The sequence below is a fragment of the Bos grunniens genome, chromosome 11, assembly GCF_055505025.1.
Source record: "Bos grunniens cultivar Pamir isolate PY7600 chromosome 11, Bosgru_T2T1.0, whole genome shotgun sequence".
NCBI lineage: Eukaryota > Metazoa > Chordata > Mammalia > Artiodactyla > Bovidae > Bos > Bos grunniens.
Window position 1 is genome coordinate 79,110,240 of NC_141175.1, and position 23,492 is coordinate 79,133,731.

Below are 23,492 nucleotides of genomic sequence, written 5' to 3' on the forward strand. Positions count from 1 at the left end.
AGCAGGGGTGAAAGAGGCAGCCCCTGCACACCACCCCCTCTCCCCCAAGGTGCCTGAAATCCCACAGTCAGGTGTATTCCTTTGTTAGGTTTTATCTCCAGCTAAAACAGTCATCTCTCTGGGGTTGTAGGGGGGAGTACATCAGCCATTATCAGTTAAATACAGGCGAGTTTGTTGAATCAATGCAATGGGAGAGTAAACAACAATAAGAAAAACAAATCCTTAGTCAGGACCAGTTGTGCCAGCTCACAACTTGGCAAGTTACAGCTTGGGCAAGTAACAGCGAGAAAACCAGGCTGGAACCTGCCCTGGGAACATCTAGAGGAAAAGTAAGGAGGAAAAAGAAATAGGTTCAGAACCCAGGGCGCTGTGCTGGAGGAGCAGGCCTGGGGAGGGCCGCTGGGCCTCTGGAGACCCAGTGGAGCACACAGGAGATCCAGGGGGTCAGAGCACAATAGCTCAACCCCTGGACTGGCTCCTGGGGCAGGTAATGGGAGTCCCGAGGAGGGGGTCCCTGAGGAACAGGTGCATTGTGGACAAAGCTCCCCCCTTGGCCTGTGCCAGGGAAGGCTTCCCAGGGGCCCTTTAAGGGCAACTTAAAACAAGACCCTGATGCAGTGGAGGGTGGCTGGGAAATGACGGGCGTGAGCAGAGGGCCAGCAAGGGCACAGGCACCAGGCTGTGTAGAGGCCCCTCCACTGGGGGAGGGGCCACCCGGGCATGAGGCTGGGGCCTTGCTGGGCCAAGCTGAGGTTTCCCGGGCAGCTATCTGAATTCTTTGTCAGCTGTATTCCCTTCTGCAGCTTCGGAGGTGGTGGGATAGGTAGATGGAGGGCAGAACTGCTGAGTCACTGGGAATCCTGCCCTAGCTGGGCCCTCCCTGACCCCCAGAGAAGCCTGCCCCGAGGCTGCCAGGGAGGGAATCTTTTCCCTTCTACCCTTCTGGGCTCTGTGACTTGTCTAAGAATGACATTGACGTAAGACAGATTGACAGGAGGAAAAACACAGCTTTAATTATGCTGGTTCCGACGCAAGGAGCCCCACAAGAGGGGCTGCAAGAGGCTTATATACCACCCTGAGTTAAGGCCAGGGATAGGGGCCTGGGGCTGCTAGGCGGGGGAGGCAGCCCCGGAGGGTGACAGGGGAAACGTAAGGAAAACTAAGTCTGTCTCTCAGGTGGCGAAAGCTTTCTCTGTAGAAGCTCTCTCTCAGTCCTGAGAGGGACACCCTCACAAAGGCAGCTTTCCTTTGCAAATGTAAATCTCCCCACAGAACAATTACCTCTGTTCTGTTTTTAGAGCTTCTCTCATGTCTAAGTTTCTTAGGGCTTCCCTGGTAGCTCAGCTGATAAAGAATCAGCCTGCAATGCAGGAGACCCCGGTTTGATTCCTGGGTCGGGAAGATCCCCTTGAGAAGGGATAGACTACCCACTCCAGTATTCTTGGGCTTCCCTGGTGGCTCAGGTAGTAAAGAATCCACCTACAATGTGGGAGACCTGGGTTTGATCCCTGGGTTGGGAAGATCCCCTGGAGGAGGGCATGGAAACCCACTCCAGTATTCTTGCCTGGAGAATCCCTATGGACAAAGGAGCCTGGTGGGCTACAGTCCCTGGGGTTGCAAAGAGTCAAAATAATTAGCTCAACTTGATCCTTGTGCCCAAGAGGCAAATCTAGGGGAGGCTGATCCCACTCCCCTCAGGCCTCCTTCCCTTCCACTGCCCCTTGCCCTGAACACCTTCTACAAAACTAACAGGGGTGAGGGGAGGGCTAGAAGGATTCATTTATCTTGAAGGAAAGAGAAACTGATTCCCCGGGCCCAATTCCTGGGCACCTCTAACTCTAGCCAGGCACCTGCTCTGCCCTGGCAGGATATTTTATCCCATTCTCAGAGGTAACTGAGGCCACAAAGCCTCTCCAAGCAAAGTAAAAAGGCAGATTAAAGAATTACGACATTAAAAAAAAAAACTGAAAAAGAAAATTCCAAGAACAACAGGAAGCTGATCAGGAAGTTCCCATAGAAGATGAAAATATTTGAGAGTCGTGCTGAGAGCAGAGGCTGAGGGCAGAGGGCATTCCAGGGACATACAGCCGCAGTGGTGGTGGTCGTGCCACCCAATCTTCCGCCCACCCTTCTCCTTTCGCAGGGTGACCTCGGGCCTGCTGGCCAGGCCCTGTCCACTCCCAGGGGCCCCAGGAACACCTCTGCTTAAACAGGCACATGCATGCAGCTATGTGCACACACACAACAACTTTTACACATGTTCCCCCAGATCTGCCGGTGCATGCACGCCCATATGTGTGCTCATGTGGACAAATGCTTGTGCATGGGGAACCTGTCTATGCACACAGAGGCAGAAAGGGCAAACTCTCAGAGGTGTATTGTGTGTAGAACTGTAAAGAAAGTGAAAGTGAGATGGTAGGCCCTTCCTCGGACTTGCTGTCTTTCAGTTCAGTTCAGTCGCTCAGTCATTTCTGACTCTTTGCAACCCCATGAATCGCAGCACGCCAGGCCTCCCTGTCCATCACCAACTCCTGGAGTTCACTCAGACTCACGTCCATCTAGTCAGTGATGCCATCCAGCCATCTCATCCTCTGTCGTCCCCTTCTCCTCCTGCCCCCAATCCCTCCCAGCATCAGAGTCTTTTCCAATGAGTCAACTCTTCGCATGAGGTGGCCAAAGTACTGGAGTTTCAGCCTCAGCATCATTCCTTCCAAAGAAATCCCAGGGATTATCTCCTTCAGAATGGACTGGTTGGATCTCCTTGCAGTCCAAGGGACTCTCAAGAGTTTTCTCCAACACCACAGTTCAAAAGCATCAATTCTTCGGTGCTCAGCTTTCTTTACAGTCCAACTCTCACATCTATACATGACCACAGGAAAATCCATAGCCTTGACTAGATGGACCTTTGTTGGCAAAGTAATGTCTCTGCTTTTCAATATGATATCCAGGTTGGTCATAACTTTCCTTCTATGAAGTAAGTGTCTTTAAATTTCATGGCTGCAGTCACCATCTGCAGTGATTTTGGAGCCCCCCAAAATAAAGTCTGACACTCTTTCCACTGTTTCCCCATCTATTTCCCATGAAGTGATGGGACTAGATGCCATGATCTTCATTTTCTGAATGTTGAGCTTTAAGCCAACTTTTTCACTCTCCACTTTCACTTTCATCAAGAGGCTTTTTAGTTCCTTTTCACTTTCTGCCATAAGGGTGGTATCATCTGCATATCTGAGGTTATTGATATTTCTCCCGGCAACCTTGATTCCAGCTTGTGCTTCTTTCAGCCCAGCGTTTTTCATGATGTACTCTTCATAGAAGTCTTTAACCACTCCTGTTTCAGGTGTCCAGGCTTCTGATGGTGTTTGGCTGAAAGGCTTCTCGCAGTGCATCCTCCACCCCCTCCCCACCCAGGGCAGCCCTTCTTGAGAAATATCCTAGCGCTGTAGTTCTCAAACTTTTTGATTTCATATCCTTTTTATACTCTTAAAAATTACAAGGACCCCAAAGAACTTTTATTAATGTGTATTATATCTATCAATATAGTGGCATTGTTTTCTATTTGTACAAATCTCTGTTGTTGTTGTTTTAGTTACTTAGTTGTATCCAGCTCTTTTGTAACCCCATTGACTGCAGCTTGCCAGGCTCCTCTGTCCATGGGATTTCCTAGGCAAGAACACTGAAGTGGGCTGCCATTTCCTTCTCCAGTGGATTTTTCTGACACAGAGATTGAACCCTTGTCTCCTGCATTGGCAGGCAGGTTTTTTAACCACTGAGCCACCCAGGAAGCCCCATGAGTCTCTCTGCTGCTGCTAAGTCGCTTCAGTCGAGTCCGACTCCGCGCGACCCCATGGACGGCAGCCCACGAGGCTCCCCCGTCCCTGGGATTCTCCAGGCAAGAACACTGGAGTGGGTTGCCATTTCCTTCTCCAATGCATGAAAGTGAAAAGTGAAAGTGAAGTCGCTGAGTCTTGTCCGACTCTTAGTTACCCCATGGACTGCGGCCCACCAGGCTCCTCCGTCCATGGGATTTTCCAGGCAAGAGTGCTGGAGTGGGGTGCCATTGCCTTCTCCGATGAGTCTCTTTACTGTGAGCTTAATATGGGACAGCTGGATATGTGCTCCTGCATGAAATCTCTTATGACACATTTTGGTTGAAGCGTAAGAAGAAAGCCAAGTATTCCAGAGACAGATAGTTGGAAAGAGATTCTTTGTGGATGCCCTGTGTTTGGAGCCTCTAAAGTGTCTCCCAGGGCATCCTCCCCACATCCTGATCTTCATACCCTGTGCAATCCATCCCCTTGGGTGTGGGCTAGATCTGATGATTCACCTCCAAGGAAGTGAGTGGTACAAGAGGTATGGCAAAATGTGATGCAGCTCACTCGGAAGATTAAGACACAGAAAGACTGTGGTTTGCATCTTGAGGAGGCCTCTGTTGCTCCCTTGCTCTCAGGGAAGTCAGCTCTAAGCTGCAGGATAGAAAGCCGCATCTGGCAAGGAACAGAGAGATACCTCTGGACAAAATTCGGTGAAGAACTGAGGCCCCTAATAACAAACTAAATCCTTCCAACAACCATGGCCTTGAGCTTGGAGGTGGGTCCACCCCCGGCTGGGCTGTCAGATGAGACTGCAGCCCCAGCTGCCACCTCGACCAGAGCCTGTGAAACCTGAATGGGAGGCATCCAGCTAAGTCATGCCCAGATTCTTGACTTATTGTGAGCTACTGTGAGGTAATAAATGTTTGTTGTTTTAAGCTGCTGAGATTTAGGGTAATTCATGACAAAGCAAGAGATAACTAACAACTTCCACAAAACAATCTTGGAGACCCCCAGGAGTCCACAGCCCTCCCCTTGGTACTGCTACTCTAGACCCGATGCCTTCAGCTGCTCTGGTTTGACTCTCTCAGTCAGCATCTGCCCTTCGTACAGGCTCCTGCTCTCCGCTGATGTAAGGAAGGGGGCTGGTAAAGGGGGTAGGCCCCGTGCAGGTGACCAGCGACTGGTGATGTGCAAGTGATGGGCACATAGCGTCTGTTCTTGATGCTGCTCCTTCATAGCAGACTTTGAGGCAGTGGGCACAGCATGAGGGATCTGATGGCAGGTGGGGATAAATTTTTAGGTAATAGCCTGTACCCTCTGTAAGCATCCACATTCTACCCCCCCTCCCCCAACCCAGTGCCCTTTGGGGAAAGCAAACTGTGCCTGGCCCTGGGTTCCTACTCACAAATTATCCTATTTCCTATTAACATTTAGGTTAACAAAGACGGCCAGAATCCTTGTTTTCCAATCAGTGAAAAGTCTTCCATCTGAATCACCACAGGTTCATACAGGCCCATCCGTCTGCCTCCAAAGTTTCTGCTAGTATCACAGCTGGTTTTACAGACAGAAAAGCTGAAGCAGGCATCCAATCAGGGCCACACAGTCTAGAGTGGAAGCAGATGTTCAATTGGAGGAGGGATTCCTTGAGCTCTCATCTAGCAGGCAGAAAGGAAAGTGCTTGATAGCTGACATGTCCCTGAGGCTGACTTTCCCATTCCCAAGAGTAACACCAGCGCTAATGACGATGCCTCACGTCCTGGACACCCAGGGTGGTCGAGGCTTCCATCGCCGGCATGTGCACCGAGGACTGGCATCTCCCACACCGTCTAGGCACATCGGCCCACTGCAGAGGAAGGCAGAAGACCCAGCAAACTGGAGACAGTGCTGGGGCTTCAGATAAGCCTCCCTTCTCCCCCACCCACAATCGATCAAAGTTCTTGTGGGGTGCTTCCCTCCCCCAGGCTGTACGTCTGTGAGGACTGGGCTGGGCTCGCAGTACATGGCAATCCACAGAAGCTCAGTGGTGACTGCGAATGGATGAGGAGGTGGGCAAACATTCGAGTTAGGTCTGTGCTCGGGGTTAGAAAGCTTGGCTGTGGTGAGTATAAAGGCTAGTTTCTGATAAGTCAAGGTTAGAGAGTCAGTCTGGAGCAGGATGGGCCAGTCAACTTAGGAAGGGCTAGGAAGTCAGGCTTTGTTGGGGGTCAGCTTCTCTCTGATGGGGTTTAGAGTTCCATCTGGTGGGTGTGAGAAGTCAGTTTTTGGCTGAGCTGAGAACACCATCCACAGTCAGTACTTGCCCCTTGCAAAGCTGATGAGTCTCTGTGGTGCTTCCCGCAGCATGTCTATCACCTGACCCAGAATGTCCACTGTCCTGAGCAATGGGTGAAGTCAGCTCTGGCCCCAGGAGTAGAGAGAGGTTCTGAGTAGCACCAAGGATCGCATTCTTGGGGATGGGGTTTAAGGTGACCTTGCTTTTAGGGCTTCCCTGGTGGCTCAGATGATAAAGAATCTGCCTGCAATGCAGGAGACTCAGGTTTGATCCCTGGAGAAGGGAATGGTAACCCATTCCAGTATTCTTGCCTGGAGAATCCCATGGATAGAGAAGCCTGGCAGGCTGCAGTCCATGGGGTCGCAGAGAGCTGGACATGACTGAGCAACTAACATTACTTCTAGGGCGTCGTCCTCAGCAGCTGGCTTGGGACGTAGACCCTGCAGAAGGGTGCAGGGAATAAAGAGACTTCAGGCCCTTGGAGGCATTTCCTGTTTTCCAGTGAACTGAAAACTCAGCTTCCTGCTTAGAATAGTCCATAGGGATGGTTTCTTTTTTTGGTGATGGGAGGGGTGTCTGAGGGTGGAGGATGCAGGCTTTGCTGGGCTTGAGGACCAGCTCTCAGGACTCTGCTAGGAGGCGGCACAGCCAGAAAGGTGGGAAAGGAGAGCGGTAAGAGTCCCCAGGTGCCTCTGCCTGATGCCCTAGCCATGCCTTCCTCGGTGCTCACATTCATAGTCTTTAGAGTGAGCAACGCAGTCTAATTATATCAGACAAATTGTATCATTTCACAAGGATGTGAAATTTCTCCAGAAAAAAGAAGCCAAAAGCATGCAGGACCTGTGTCGGGACAAGGACCAGGGCACAGTGGGGAGAGACGTCTTTGTCCCTGACTAGAGGCAGATGTAAATCACAGGGTTGCATCCTAGATCTGCTAGGGGCTGCCTGTGCAGCTTGGAGAATTTCCTGACTTTGCAGCACTTCAGAGCCCTCATTTCTCAGACGGGGAACCAAATGACCACCTTGCCAGTGGAATGGTGCCCAGCTGGCCCAAGGCAGGCACATTGGCATCCAGTCTCCTTCCCTCCATCAGAGCACAGAGGGCAGAGGGGTACCTGGGAAGAGAACAGAAGTACATCTGTGCCCACAGCAATCTCATCAGCTCCGTTTCTGCCATAACAGTGCACCCAGCAGCTGCTGCTGACTCCACCCCAGAGTCTCTCCACCCTTCTACTGCAGGCACATCCTGGTCTCTAGTTACTCGCCCCGCTCTCGGTTCTTTCATTGTCTGTTGGGTACTGATTGGGTGATTTGGGAGAACAGATTCTCCTGCTTGGCCACACCTCCCTTTGCCTGTGGCAGCATTTATCCTCACCAGGCTGGAGGACTCTGTTCTTCCTCTGCCAGGGATCAACCTTGAGCCCCCACCTCACCCCAACATCCACATGAGAGACAGATTAAACACCCCCAAGCACAGCTGCGATGGGTGGAGTGCAAAGCAGGGCCATTAGGGAAGGACATTAGTATGGACCATGATTCTGAAGGAAGTATTGGCCAGGACAAAGTCCTTTGATCCCACCCCCATGGTGGGACTGAGCTCTGGGGGAGGAACTGGTGTTGAATAAATGGGAGGGCTACAAGGTGGGGGGACTACCCAGTTCAGCCCTTGTCCGTGTGCTGTGATAGTTCATGGACATCACCTTTAGTGAACAGTGCCCACTGGGATGGGCACTCAGGGGTGGGACCTCCTTACATAGCTGACATGGCTGGGGGCATGGAGTTACTGACTCACGTTGCCAGGGCGAGGGCCATGCTGAGGTCTACAACTCAACTGAGCAGTGAGCTGCCTCACCTTGGCCACTGCCCTCTCTTCCCTCCTGGTCTTTCTCTTCCTTTATGAGTCTGTCTGCCTGTTCATTCTCCCTTCCCACTCTCCAGCTGGCTTTCCAGGTTGTTATGATGGTGTCCTTGTCAAGGGATAAGGCTAGACCATATTCTTTAACAATAGCTTGATTTATAACAAAAAATCTTTAGCTCTCTGGTCTGGACCTCCATTTGTACCCTTGCTTCAAATCTTAGGGGTGGCCTGGATCTTCTAACACATTATGTACTTCACTTAATGGTCATGTTTATTGCTTACTGTCTGTCAATACCCCACTTCTACATAAACTCGGTAAGGGTGCAGATTTTTGTCTGTTTACTGCTGTCTAGATGAATGGCAGGCATATAGTAGGAATTCTATGAACAACTGAGGAATAAATGTATGGAATAAATGAGTGAATATTTCTGTCATCTGTCCTGTGTGTTAATACTACATCCTGTTGAAGCAGCTTTTACTGGAGCTGAGAATCTGGGCAATTGATTTTATGTAGAATGGGCATAAGAATACAAGAGTTTCATGGAATTTTAAGGACTAAAACCTTTCATATATAGTTTATGAGCCTCAGTTTCCTCATCTATAAAATGAGGATAACTGGAATATCTATTCCATGTGATTTTTGTGAGCTTTAAATAAATGACTTGTGTGAAGTACTTAGCAGAATGTCTGAAACAAAGACGGCAATACATGTTACTCTTAAATGAATAATAACCGAAAGAATAAAGCATGAAGAATGAGAATCTATAATTTGTGCCTAGAAAGGGACCTTTCAGAGCCCCTCACAACAGCCCAAGGGGGTGGTGGTGCTGGTGGTTTAGTAGTTAAGTCTGACTCTTGCAACCCTGCGGACTGTAGCCTGCCAGGCTCCCCTGTCCATGGGATTTCTCAAGCCAGAATACTGGAGTGGATTGCCATTTCCTTCTCCAGGGAATCTTCCTGACCCAGACATCTAACCCATGTCTCCTGCATTGCAGGCAGAGTTTTTACCGCTAAGCCACCAGGGAGGCTGCCCTAAAGTGCAGAAGGCCTGAGAAGTAGTGAGGATTACAACTGTTTCCTCAGCATACCGGTCCTAGAACCGAGGCTGGCCTGATCTCAACCCCCAGGCAGTGTCTATCTGACCTCGAGAGAGCAGGCAGTGAAAGCCGAACTCCCTCATCCTACACAAAGACAAGGAGCCTTTATTCAAGGTGAGGGCTGGGCCCTCTCAGAGACAGTACCGCCTGCAGAGAGCATCACACTTTATAGGATTCCATGACCTTGACAATCTTCTGCTGAGAAATAACGTGAGGGCTACCGCACTTCTCCTGCATCCTGGGGAAGGGCAACTAGGGAGAGACAGGAGCGACCTTTCCTTCTTCTCTCTGATTTGTGTTCCCCTCATTATCACATCTTGCCCCTCAGCACTCCTGGGGCACCTGCCACAGCCCGAAGCCATGAAGAGGCAGTGATGAGAGGGCACTGAAGGAATACGAAGATGTGGGTAGAAGAAGGTAGTAGTAGCAACGACACAGGAGGGAAGGGGGCAGGGGATGACCTTGAAAAGAATGATCTAGCCATCAAGGACATGACATAAACTGGTTAGACGTAACTGGGTCCAAGATGGCAGAAGATTCCGTTTCCAGTAGATCTTGAGCCTCATTATTTCTCACTGTAACATTAGGTTGGTGCAAAAGTAATTACAGTTTTACATCGTTAAAATTTGCCTCTTGGTATTGGAACACATTCTTAAATAAATGTGGTTATGTTATACATCACTTTAACGTGCATTTCTCATTTCATGGTTTTTTTTTTTTTTTTGCTAATGACATTACTTGCTGCTTATTTTAAATTTATTTTAGACTATAGAAATGATTTAGATAAAAATAAAATTTAAGCAATTTATTTGAGTTCAAAATGGGTCGTAAAGCAGCAGAAACAACTCTCAACATCAACAACGCATTTAGCCCAGGAACTGCTAACAAATGTACAGTGCACTGGAGATTTAAGAAGTTTTGCAAAGGAGACAAGACAGCCTTGAAGGTGAGTGTAGTGGATGGCCATCGGAAGTTGGCCATAGATAATGATGAAAGAAATTAAAGATGACACAAACAGATGGAGATAGATATATCATGTTCTTGGATTGGAAGAATCATTATTGTGAAACTGTCTATACTAACCAAAGCAATCTACAGATTCAATGCAATCCCTATCAAATTTTCAATGGCATTTTTTCTCCTACAGAATTAGAACAAAAATTTTACAGTTTGAATGGAAACACAAAAGACTCCAGATAGCCAAAGTAAACTTGAGAAAGAAAACTGGAGCTGGCGGAATCAGACTCCTTAACTTTGGACTACATGACCAAGTTACAGTCATCAAGGCTGTATGATATTGGAGCAGAAACAGAAACATAGGTCAACGGAACAGGGTAGAAAGCCCAGAGGTAAACCTATGCACGTATGGGCACCTCATCTACGATAAAGGAGGCGAGAATATACAGTGGACAAAAGACACAGTGCTGCCAAAACAGTCACATGTAAAAGAATTAAATTAGAATACTTCCTAACACCATATACAAAAACCAACTCAAAATGCATTTAAAGACCTAAACATAAGACCACACACTATAAAGCTTTTAGAGGAAAACATAGGAAAAACATTCTTTGACATAAATCAAAGTAAGATCTTTTTTGACTCACCTTCTAGGGTAATGAAAATAAAAACAAAAATAAACAAATAGGACCTAATTAAACTTAAAAGTTTTTGTCCAGCAAAGGAAACCATAAGACAGAAAGACCCACAGAATGGGAGAGAATATTTGCAAATGAAGCAAATGACAAGGGATTAATCTCCAAAATATACAAATAGCTCATGTAGCTCAATATCAGGGGAAAAAAACCCAAATGACCCAATTAAAAAATGGGCAGAAGACCTAAATAGACATTTCTGCAAGGAAGACATGCAGATAGCCAAGAGGCATACGAAAAGATGCTCAACATTGCTAATTATCAGAGAAATGCAGATCAAAACCACAATGACGTATCACCTCATACTGGTCAGAATGGCCATCATCAAAAAATCAACAAACAATAAATGCTGGAGAGCGTGTGGAGAAAAAGGAACTCCCTTGCACTGTTGGTGGGAATGTATATTAATATAGCCACTATGGAGAACGGTATAGAGATACCTTGCTGCTGCTGCCGCTGCTGCTAAGTCGCTTCAGTCGTGTCCGACTCTGTGCGACCCCAAAGACGGCAGCCCACCAGGCTCTCCCATCCCTGGGATTCTCCAGGCAAGAACACTGGAGTGGGTTGCCATTTCCTTCTCCAAGGCATGAAAATGAAAAGTGAAAGTGAAGTCGCTCAGTCGTGTCCAACTTAAACTAAAAATAGAACTACGCTATTACCCAGCAATTCCACTCCTGGGCATATACTCTGAGAAAACCATAGTTCAAAAAGATACATGCACCCCATGTCCAATAGCCAGGACATGGAAACAAACTATATGTCCATCGACAGATGAATGGATAAAGACGATGTAGTACATACATACAATGGATTATTATTCAGCCATAAAGAGGAACAGAACTGTGCCATTTGTAGAGATGTGGATGTATCTAGAGACTGTCATACAGAGTGAAGTAAGTCAGAAAGAGAGAAACATCACATATTAATGCAGATATATGGAATCTAGAAATATGGTACTGCTGCTGCTGCTAAGTTGCTTCAGTCGTGTTCGACTCTGTGCGACCCCATAGACGGCAGCCCACAGGCTCTGTCGTCCCTGGGATTCTCTAGGCAAGATCACTGGAGTGGGTTGCCATTTCCTTCTCCAATGCATGAAAGTGAAAAGTGAAAGGGAAGTCATTCAGTTGTGTCCGACCCTCAGCGACCCCATGGACTGCAGCCCACCAGGCTCTTCCGTCCATGGGGTTTTCCAGGCAAGAGTACTGGAGTGGTGTGCCATCACCTTCTCCAGAAAAATGGTACAGATGCACCTATTGGCAGGGTAGGAATAGAGGCACAGACATATGGACAAGGGGGACAAGGAAGAGGGGAGGGGAAGAAATGGGAGATTGGGATTGACATATATACACTACTTTGTGTAAAACAGATCGTGGGAACCTGCTGCATAGCACAGGGAGCTCAGCTCCCTGATGATCTAGAGGGGCAGGATGATGGAGCGGGTTGGTGGGCAGGAAGGAGGTCCAAGCGGGAGGCGATATATGTATACATAAAGCTGACTCACTTCGTTGTACAGCAGAAACCAACACAACATTGTAAAGCAACTATACTCCAATTAAATAAACAAAACAAAAATGAAAACAAAACGAAACCGCCTCTCCAGAAGCCCTTTCATGCTGCCTCCTAGCCATTGCCTCTCCTCCCCTAAGGGCAACCACTAGCTTGATTTCTAGCAGCACAGACTATTTCGTACTTTGTGTAACTGGAATCACAGTCCGCACCATGCCTGACTTCTCAAGCCCAACACTATGTTGTGAGCTTCATCTACGTTGTTGTCTGTAGTTCTAAATCATCCATTCTCATGTCTATCTAGTGTTCTATTGTGTTATTATAAAATTCCACAATTTATTTATCCAGCTGGTAAATTTTCTATTAAGTCAAGGGTATACATATTTGCTTCAATAGATACAGCCAAAGTTTTTCAAGGTAGTTGTACCACTTTATACTCAAATCTGAGACATTAAAACTCCAATTGCTCCACATCCTTAGTGAAAATTGATAAGTCTGCCTTTTTAGGTTAGTCATTCTGGTGGATGTGAAGTGGTATTGCAGTTTGATTTAAATTTGCGTTTCTCTAATCACTGAGGAAATTAAAGACCCTCTAGTTTCTTATATCCTGATTTTTTTAAAAAAATGGGTATTTGTCTTAAAATATATTTGCCAATGTACTTATCTCAAACACCACCGATGTCATCTTTCTGACACCCTTTATGCTAATTAACAAGCTACTGGTTTCCTTGAGAATCTTTCCTAGCATTCTTTATGCTAATAACAAAACCCCCAGGAGTTGATGGGAGATGAAAAAGAGCTGAAGCACTTGTGGTGGTGGTGGTTTAGTTGCTAAGTCCTGTTCAACTCTTGTGACCCCATGGACTGTAGCTTGCCAGGCTCCTCTGTCCATAGTAAAGAAACACTTGTCAGATCAGATCAGTTGCTCAGTTGTGTCCAACTCTTTGCGACCCCATGAATCGCAGCACGCCAGGCCCCCCTGTCCATCACCAACTCCTGGAGTTCACTCAGACTCACGTCTATCATGATGCCATCATGCCATCACGTCAGTGATGCCATCCAGCCATCTCATCCTCTGTCGTCCCCTTCTCCTCCTGCCCCCAATCCCTCCCAGCATCAGAGTCTTTTCCAATGAGTCAACTCTTCGCATGAGGTGGCCAAAGTACTGGAGTTTCAGCTTTAGCATCATTCCTTCCAAAGAAATCCCAGGGATTATCTCCTTCAGAATGGACTGGTTGGATCTCCTTGCAGTCCAAGGGACTCTCAAGAGTCTTCTCCAACACCACAGTTCAAAAGCATCAATTCTTTGGTGCTCAGCCTTCTTCACAGTCCAACTCTCACATCCATACATGACCACAGGAAAAACTATAGCCTTGACTAGATGAAACTTTGTTGGCAAAGTAATGTCTCTGCTTTTCAATATGCTATCTAGGTTGGTCATAACTTTCCTTCCAAGGAGTAAGCGTCTTATTTCATGGCTGCAGTCACCATCTGCAGTGATTTTGGAGACCAGAAAAATAAAGTCTGACACTGTTTCCACTGTTTCCCCATCTATTTCCCATGGAGTGGTGGGACCGGATGCCATGATCTTCATTTTCTGAAAGTTAAGCTTTAAGCCAACTTTTTCACTCTCCACTTTCACTTTCATCAAGAGGCTTTTTAGTTCCTCTTCACTTTCTGCCATAAGGGTGGTGTCATCTGCATATCTGAGGTTATTGATATTTCTCCCGGCAATCTTGATTCCAGCTTGTGTTTCTTCTAGTCCAGCGTTTCTCATGATGTACTCTGCATATAAGTTAAATAAACACGGTGACAATATACAGCCTTGACGAACTCCTTTTCCTATTTGGAACCAGTCTGTTGTTCCATGTCCAGTTCTAACTGTTGCTTCCTGACCTGCATATAGGTTTCTCAAGAGGCAGGTCAGGCGGTCTGGTATTCCCATCTCTTTCAGAATTTTCCACAGTTTATTGTGATCCACATAGTCAAAGGCTTTGGCATAGTCAATAAAGCAGAAATAGATGCTTTTCTGGAACTCTCTTGCTTTTTCCATGATCCAGCAGATGTTGGCAATATGATCTCTGGTTCATCTGCCCTTTCTAAAACCAGCTTGAACATCAGGAAGTTCACGGTTCACGTATTGCTGAAGCCTGGCTTGGAGAATTTTCAGCATTACTTTACTAGCGTGTGAGATGACTGCAATTGTGTGGTAGTTTGAGCATTCTTTGGCATTGCCTTTCTTTGGGATTGGAATGAAAACTGACCTTTTCCAGTCCTGTGGCCACTGCTGAGTTTTCCAAATTTGCTGGCATATTGAGTGCAGCACTTTCACAGCATCATCTTTCAGGATTTGCAATAGCTCAACTGGAATTCCATCACCTCCACTAGCTTTGTTCGTAGTGATGCTTTCTAAGGCCCACTTGACTTCACATTCCAGGATGTCTGGCTCTAGGTCAGTGGTCATACCATCGTGATTATCTGGGTCGTGAAGATCTTTTTTGTATAGTTCTTCTCTGTATTCTTGCCATCTCTTCTTAGTATCTTCTGCTTCTGTTAGGTCCATACCATTTCTGTCCTTTAGGGCGGCAGGTGGGAGGAGCTACCCCACGCCCCCACACCCGAGGCCAAGGGCGGCGGCCGGGAGGAGCAACCCCACACCTGAGGCCAGGGGCAGTGGCCGGGAAGACCAACCCCACGTCCAAGGAGCCGTGGCTGCGCAGGCACAGGAGGGCCTAGAGGAGCTATCCCACGTTGAAGGTCAGGAAGGGCGGCGGTGAGGAGATACCCCTCGTCCAAGGTAAGGAGCAATGGCTGTGCTTTGCTGGAGCAGCCATGAAGAGATACCCCACACCCAAGATAAGAGAAACCCAAGTAAGATGGTAGGTGTTGCAAGAGGGCATCAGAGGGCAAACACTGAAACCATACTCACAGAAAACTAGTCAATCTAATCACACTAGGACCACAGCCTTGTCTAACTCAATGAAACTAAGCCATGCCTGTGGGGCAACGGGCGGGTCATGGTGGAGAGATCTGACAGAATGTGGTCCACTGGAGAAGGGAATGGCAAACCACTTCAGTATTCTTGCCTTGAGAACCCCATGAACAGTATGAAAAGGCAAAATGATAGGATACTGAAAGAGAAACTCCCCAGGTCAGTAGGTGCCCAATATGCTACTGGAGATCAGTGGAGAAATAACTCCAGAAAGAATGAAGGGATGGAGCCAAAGCAAAAACAATACCCAACTGTGGATGTGACTGGTGATAGAAGCAAGATCTGATGCTGTAAAGAGCAATATTGCATAGGAACCTGGAATGTCAGGTCCATGAATCAAGGCAAATTGGAAGTGGTCAAACAAGAGATGGCAAGAGTGAATGTTGACATTCTAGGAATCAGCGAACTGAAATGGACTGGAGTGGGTGAATTTAACTCAGATGACCATTATATCTACTACTGCAGGCAGGAATCCCTCAGAAGAAATGGAGTGGCCATCATGGTCAACAAAAGAGTCCGAAATGCAGTACTTGGATGCAATCTCAAAAACAACAGAATGATCTCTGTTCGTTTCCAAGGCAAACCATTCAATATCACAATAATCCAAGTCTATGCCCCAACCAGTAATGCTGAAGAAGCTGAAGTTGAATGGTTCTATGAAGACCTACAAGACCTTTTAGAACTAACACCGAAAAAAGATGTCCTTTTCATTATAGGGGACTGGAATGCAAAAGTAGGAAGTCAAGAAACACCTGGAGTAACAGGCAAATTTGGCTCTGGAATACGGAATGAAGCAGGGCAAAGACTGATAGAGTTTTGCCAAGAAAATGCACTGGTCATATCAAACACCCTCTTCCAACAACACAAGAGAAGACTCTATACATGGACATCACCAGATGGTCAACACCGAAATCAGATTGATTATATTCTTTGCAGCCAAAGATGGAGAAGCTCTATACAGTCAGCAAAAACAAGACCGGGAGCTGACTGTGGCTCAGACCATGAACTCCTTATTGCCAAATTCAGACTTAAATTGAAGAAAGTAGGGAAAACCACTAGACCATTCAGGTATGACCTAAATCAAATCCCTTATGATTATACAGTGGAAGTGAGAAATAGATTTAAGGGTCTAGATCTGATAGATAGAGTGCCTGATGAACTATGGAATGAGGTTCATGACATTGTACAGGAGACAGGGATCAAGACCATCCCCATGGAAAAGAAATGCAAAAAAGCAAAATGGCTGTCTGGGGAGGCCTTACAAATAGCTGTGAAAAGAAGAGAAGCAAAAAGCAAAGGAGAAAAGGAAAGATATAAACATCTGAATGCAGAGTTCCAAAGAATAGCAAGAAGAGATAAGAAAGCCTTCTTCAGTGATCAATGCAAAGAAATAAAGGAAAACAACAGAATGGGAAAGAAGTACTTGTAGTACCTTCTAAATAAACACTGTCTATTTATCCAATCAGCTGGTCCCCAGAGGGTGTATCCCTGATTAGAACAGCTCCTCATCCTTCAGGTCTAGTTTCAAACATACCACCCAAGTCGTATCATTATCTAGGCTGAAGAACTCTAAATTGAAAACCCGACTTCATGATGTGGCTTCTGTGCTGTTTTCCCCTCCATCTCTCTGCTACTGTAAGCACTATGACAACACACACTTTGTGGTTTAGTAATTTTACTGCATGGAGATCTTCAGGCCCCTGGTAATCCAAGCACTGGACTGTACTCAGGTCCATGGAAATAGAGAAGGACTAGTCTTCCCATAGATTCCCTCTGCGAGAAATCTGTTAGACCTGTTGTTTCTCAGTTCAGGGGCAAAGTCACACAGATAGGCTTTCTTGAAGCAGCTCTGGAGCCACCTAGCCCTTGCCAGGGACCAGTGGCCATGGTTTTCCTGGAATAGGCATGGCATTGCTTGACTTCCTCTTCTAGAACATAGTTGGAATTGAGGGAAGAGGTTCTAAACCAGGTACTCTGATCAGCAATTGACATTTTTTATAGCTTCAAGGTGATTTATCGAGCACATGGATTTGGGGAGAATGAATTTCCTCATCTCCAGGACTCTGGAGCTGTCTCTTCTGGACCACTAGGCAAGGGATGTGTAGACTGGTCATATTTCATTCAGTAAAATGCTTGGAGATGTCTTCTGACCTTCTAAGAACAAGATCTTTTAATTTGATTTTCTTTTTATTTAAACTCAGACATGCTGGTGGGAAGCTTGTTTCTCCTAGGATGGTCATTTACCTAGAAACAGCTGTCTGAATCAGAGAGGAAAATGGTGATAAATACAACCTTCTCCTTGCTTCACTTGCTCCTTGCAAGAAAAGTTATGACCAACCTAGACAGCATATTAAAAAGCAGAGACATTACTTTGCCAATGAAGGTCCGTCTAGTTAAAGCTATGGTTTTTCCAGTAGTCATGTATGGATGTGAGAGTTGGACTATAAAGAAAGCTGAGCACCAAAGAATTGATGCCTTTGAACTGTGGTGTTGGAGAAGACTTTTGAGAGTCCCTTGGCCTGCAAGGAGATCCAACCAGTCCATCCTAAAGGAAATCAGTCCTGAATATTCATTGGAAGGACTGATGCTGAAGCTGGAACTCCAAAACTTTGGCCACCTGATGTGAAGAACTGACTCATCAGAAAAGACCCCAAATTTTGGGAAAGAGTGAAGGCAGGAGGAGAAGGGGATGACAGAGGATGAGATGGTTGGATGGCATCACTGACTCAATGGACATGAGTTTGAGTAAACTCTGAGAGTTGGCGATGGACAGGGAGGCCTGGCATGCTGCAGTCCATGGGGTTGCAAAGATTTGGACACGACTGAGAGACTGAACTGAACTGAATAACCTTCTTCTTGCAGTGGGTCTGGAGGTCCATGCTTACATCTTCAGGTAGGCAGATGAAGTTGCTGGTGGGGGAGGGGGAAGGGACTGAGAGGTGAGTACCTTCAGGATAATATACCTAAGTCATGGGAGGTTTCCAGCCTCGTGGGAGCTTCTTGGATTCCTAAGGTCTGAAGTTCTGAGCAGCTGGTCCTCAAAACTGAGTCTTGAAGAGGCCTGAATGGGTTGCAAGAAGATCTAGTCTTTTCTTCTCTAGAAAGCTGAGAATGAAGTGCTTTCGGTGCTGCTTGGCCATCTCCCAGCACTCCAAGGCAGCTTCATGCCCAGGCAGCCCAGGGCTGGCGCATCCAGTGTGCTCAGGCCCCCTCCACACTTCTGGTTGGCAGTCCCTGAATGCAGAGGCCAGACAGGGGTGGGCAAGGGCAGGATGCATATATGATCATTTGCACATTTGTGCATCTTCAAAGGATGAGAGAAAAGTTGAAACCTTGTCTAGGTTTGGGAATTTGGAATCACTAATGTCCAAAAGGCAATAAACTTCATTAGTGCCACCTTGCCACTCACCAAGGAGATAAAATGGAGTCCAGGAGATAAAATGCTCAATAGGACCCGGAAATAAGATTTAACGTCATTGTATTTATTAGGTTCTGAAACAATACACATTCACATCCTTTTGAATACAGTACATTTGGCACAATAATGTTTACAATGAAATAACACTAATGAATGGCAAGAGATTAAAATTACATCCCAAAAGGAAAAAAATGTACAAATAAAGTATCACAATACAAAAAAAAATCCCTAAAGTTGAGTACATTTTATATTTAGCCAGAATTACTTTGCACATAATTTAAAAAGAGGTAATTTTTAGCCTTCTTTTTTTTTAATGTAAGAATGCATTTTTTTCACCTTTGGAGGAAAAAAAAATTGTTTCCACTTCACAAAGTCCATAATGAGAGAATACAGGAGAACAGCTATCCTTCATATATTTTTTTGGCATTTTTTTTTACACTCCCCTCCTTTTTTGTCTCAAAAAAAATAAAAAAGAGTGAGCAAGCTAGTTGGAAAGATAAGAAAGAATTAGCAGAAATGTAATAGTGTGTCTGCTTCCAAACTCTTGTGAAAACCGAAATGAAACAATGAGTATTCAAGGAACATACAAGCTCTATTCTATAGACTACATAGGATTTGAATCTGCCTGTGTGAGAACTTGACCAGCTTTCAAGCAGGAGGCATCCCAGTCAGCCCAGCTCTGGGGCCTGGAAGGGGGCATCTCTGAGCCAGGCAACCTGCTTGAGTGACTGCTTGGAGCTGTTGGGTAGAATGTATTATTATTTGTCTTCCAACAAAAATGCCAGTTGTCCTGTAGGAAGGGCCCAACCCCTGCTGACATGGGAACCTTTTGGACAAGGCCGTTCGGCATGACAGTTTAAGAGCGTGCTTGGTCGTTCAATCATCAGGGTGAAGGAAGCAGAGAAGAAAACAGAGAGCAGTAGTGACTCGTGAGTAAGATGGGCAGTATTGTCATGTTTTCCTAAAAAATGAGATGACGCCACCATGAAGATGTTTCTGTGCTTGTCCTCAACTCCGGAAGACAGTCTCCCTTACTACGTCAAGTTACCGAAGATAAATTAAATTAATCTACTGTTCTTCATCTCTTCACTGGTATGCTGAACACACAAGTTGATATAGCATAATATTTGAAATTATAACAAGAACAGATAATAATTACACCTGAGTTTTTTCAAAAATCAAAACAAAAGAGAAGTGAATGTCATCACTAGTAACCAAGGCCACGACTAGCCAGATGCAAATATGGACACCAGCTCTGTATGGGCTTGAGCTAGTCACCGTCCAAACTTTGAAACAACCATCCAGAACATTCCTTTCTCTTCCCCATCTCTATCAGGACATAATAGAGCACAGGAGAACTATATGTGAGATTTAATATAGCTTAATACATGTTTACATCTTTTAAAATAAACCAAAATGAAATAAACAATATGAAGACCATCCCTCCTCCCGCCCCCCACCTCCCAGAAAAAGAAAGAAAGAAGGAAACACACCTTATCTCTCGGTAACTTGAACCAATACGCTTACAGAGTATTGCACCTGGACATTATTATAATTATTCTTTCATAGACTAAAGTTTATAATATGCCTGAACATGCAGCAGTTGATACCTCTAAATTCAATGAATTAATTCCACAGGCCTTGCAGCAAACACTATATACAAAAAATCTCAAATGTACAAAAGGCAAAAAGCTTCATTAGTGCCACTTTGCCACTCACAAGTATATATATTCAGGGGCAGCTGGGAAATCCACGTGCAATCGTTGGAATAGATTCCATTCCCTGCTAAGTCAGTTCAGTGAAATAGATAATCCAACGACCTCCGGGAAACATAACACACAAAGCCACAGAGAATCCTTGGAAATCAAAGAACGTAACACTGGTAGCATATCTACAGGAGGTAACATCACATCCATTAAATAGTGTCCACATGAGTTGCCCTTGCATGTCACACAGAAACAGCACTCTGAGAACATCTTGCCACCCTGTCAGTGTTCCAATAAGTCGCTCTTCAATCTCCTGATACCCTCTACATAACCCATGTTTAGCCTCATGCTGCTTGTTCCAAAAGCAGATATTTTATATTTAACTTTACACGTTTAATGTTTAAAAACCACAACACAGTAGTACTATCATTTGGTAGAAGTGCGCAAAAATCACACACTGCTGCAGAAAATAAATACAGTTGATGCTGGGGATTCAGGATGAAACTGGAGAGAGAATCTGGGAGCTGAGTTTTGCTAGAACCCAGGGTCTTGACCACTCTGTGGGGTAGCCATGGAGTTCAGGCAGAACTTGAACAACAAAGAGCTCTACTAGTTTCCTTTTCTCTCAATTCCGAGCCCCCAGGTGCCACGAAAGCATTAAGAGCATACACCGTGGATGATGATTTTCTCATTGTATATTAGCCCTTTAATATCTACCTGTATTAACAATGGAATTTATTTCTTTTGGCCAATTAGAAAGCAAATTTGATAATCTATTTTTGAAATGTTAATAGAGTTCAAATCAAATTTCTTTTTCTATGGAGAGCGATTTCTTCCACAAGATACATGCTTATACAACTTTGGCATGCCCCAAATCTAAAACCAAAGCAAATGACGACGAGCCATTCCAGAGCAAACCAACACAGGGAGCCGATCAGGGTGTCTTCCAACCTCACTCCTTCCTGGGCACGCCTAGAGGGCGCTCACCCTTGGGCTGAAGAAGCACCAGTCTCTTCTCTTCTGGATAGAATGGCAGAGGGTGGCAGGTGGTGGGTGGGGGACTGGAGTGAGGAGAAGCAAGAATTGTCAGGACTCTATGTTCAAAAACAGAGCCAGAGTCTTGCTTGCTTTTTTTCTTCCTTCTTTTCTTTGCAGTAAAAAACTTGAAGTTCCTTCCTTACCAGAAGCCCCCGAGGAGCAAAGTCAGGCTTGCCAACAGACCAAACTCAGCAGTGGGTCCAGTGAACTGCTGAACCTGCACAATTCTGCAGTACTGGTGAGACGAGAATCAAGAGTGCCTTCTGGTCATCAGGTGGAAGTGGGGAGGAGCTGGCCCCGGGGTGAGGGAATGCAATAAATAGAGGGTGGACAAGGGACTGGGCTCTGGGGAGAAGTAGTTCAAGACCATCTGATGGGAAAATAGGAATCTTCCCGGCGCCCCTGCTTGCAGCATCACCGAACTTCACTGGGAGCGGCTGCTCAGGGCATCAGGTCTTCACCAAAGTAGGAGAAGCCTTTGAATTCCTCCTGGTTGATCTGCTTCACAATCGCTTCGTCCACGAGTGTGAGTACTGGCTCTTCCCGGGTAAAGTCTTGGTCAAAATTATTGACGTCTCTTTTGGTTTTCTGTGGGGAGATAAGAGAAAGCGCTGATTCTAGGCTGACCTTCCTCCCCAAGGCCCCCCACAGGGAGTGGGCATCGAGCTGACCAGCCTCTTGCCAAAGCAGACCTCTAGCTACTGAGAGCAGACATTGAGCTGTTTCAATGAGGTAACGATGAATGGCCCCAGGACCGAGAGGTGACGGAGGACTTGGAAAGGAAGAATGAGGTCAAGTGAGAAGGAAGAAGGGGTGAGAGGTATGATGGAAAAGCAAGGAAGTGGGATTCCCATAGACTGTGTGTGTGTGCATGTTCGGGCGTTTTCCCTTTTAGCATCTGCCCTAACCCTCTGGCTCCACTGAGTCCTCCCTTTCTGTGATCCAGGGAATGAACTTGAATTGCCCTTCTGTGAGCTCTCCAGTGGTCCTTCTTCCATAAAGGTAACCATCACCACCCCCATCACCTTACCATGTCTCCTCTAGATGACGTCTTCTCTATATGTAGGGGGATGCGTGGAGTAGGGGTTGGGACCATCTTCTGGGAAGCCTGCCTTGATCCTCATCTGCTATCATCCTGAATCCTATTTTGTGCTCCCACATTATTTCTATTATTACACTCAAGACACTGACTTGCAGTGAATTGTTAATGCTTCTGTCCTGTCCATGAGCTCCTTAAAGGCAGAATCCTTGTCTGACTCAACCTTGGGTTCCTAGCAGTCCCCTAAACTAAGCACCTACTGAATGAATGAATACATCAGCAAGCCCACCACTGACTCTCTAGGTCAGAAGGACCCATACCTAGTTAGAAGCTCAAGTTGCCAAAATTGCGCTTATGGTCTGTGAAGGGGAAGAGGGCAGTGATCAAACAAACTCTGGGTTTTGGAGAAAATCAGGAAGTAAGAATAATTCTCTGCCTCTGGGGGCTCCCTGCTGGGTTGGGGTCAGTATTCCTTTCTAGCACACACTGCAATGGTGAGAAAAACTTTCACAGAATAGTGGGACCTGGCTGAGACTTGAAGAATGAATTACCATCATGTTGGTAGAGATGGGAAGAAGGCACCTTGGCAGAGAGAAAGATGGGAAAAAGGCAGGAGATTGGGAACACGAAAGATGTGTATACAGGACAATGGGTTGGTCAAGCTGTTTGTGACAGAGTGCAGCATGGGGATGGCGGGAAATAAGGGTGGAGTCTGACTGAGAGACCCTCAGCACCAAGTTCCCTCTCCCCTGCCATCCACAGCACAATACTGAGATGACTGAAGGAGCTCCAGCAATATTTTTTCAGACATTGATTAATTGGCATTATCCAGGATTTGTGCCCTGGATGATGGAATAACTCTTGTGGTGACTATTATTATTTGTAGAATAAATATTAACATATGCTATGTTCTATGGAAATCAGTTACCTAAAAATTTAGTGATAGTCTGTGTAAAAAAGTAGTCTTGAGACAAAGCTATATTTTGTACTCTGCTCTGGGAGAGTCATCATGCATGTCAGCAAACGAAAGGATGTGGTGGACACCCTGCAGTCAAGAAGACCTGGCTGATTTGATTAAGGCCAGTCTTCCTCAAACTTCCT

The 23,492-nt window shown here is 46.0% G+C and overlaps 1 protein-coding gene across 6 annotated transcripts in view; it reads right to left on the reverse strand.

Annotated features, from left to right (window-relative positions):
* Positions 1 to 18,651: 18,651 nt before the first annotated feature.
* Positions 18,652 to 23,492, reverse strand: part of PRKCE (protein kinase C epsilon) — a 547,240-nt gene continuing 542,399 nt past the window's right edge. For all 6 annotated transcript variants that reach the window (XM_086327131.1, XM_086327130.1, XM_086327132.1 and 3 more), the window contains one exon: positions 18,652 to 21,940. In XM_086327131.1, coding sequence (XP_086183257.1) covers positions 21,794 to 21,940 — 147 coding nt within the window. In that variant the 3' untranslated portion in view covers positions 18,652 to 21,793. The remainder of the gene's footprint in view (positions 21,941 to 23,492) is intronic.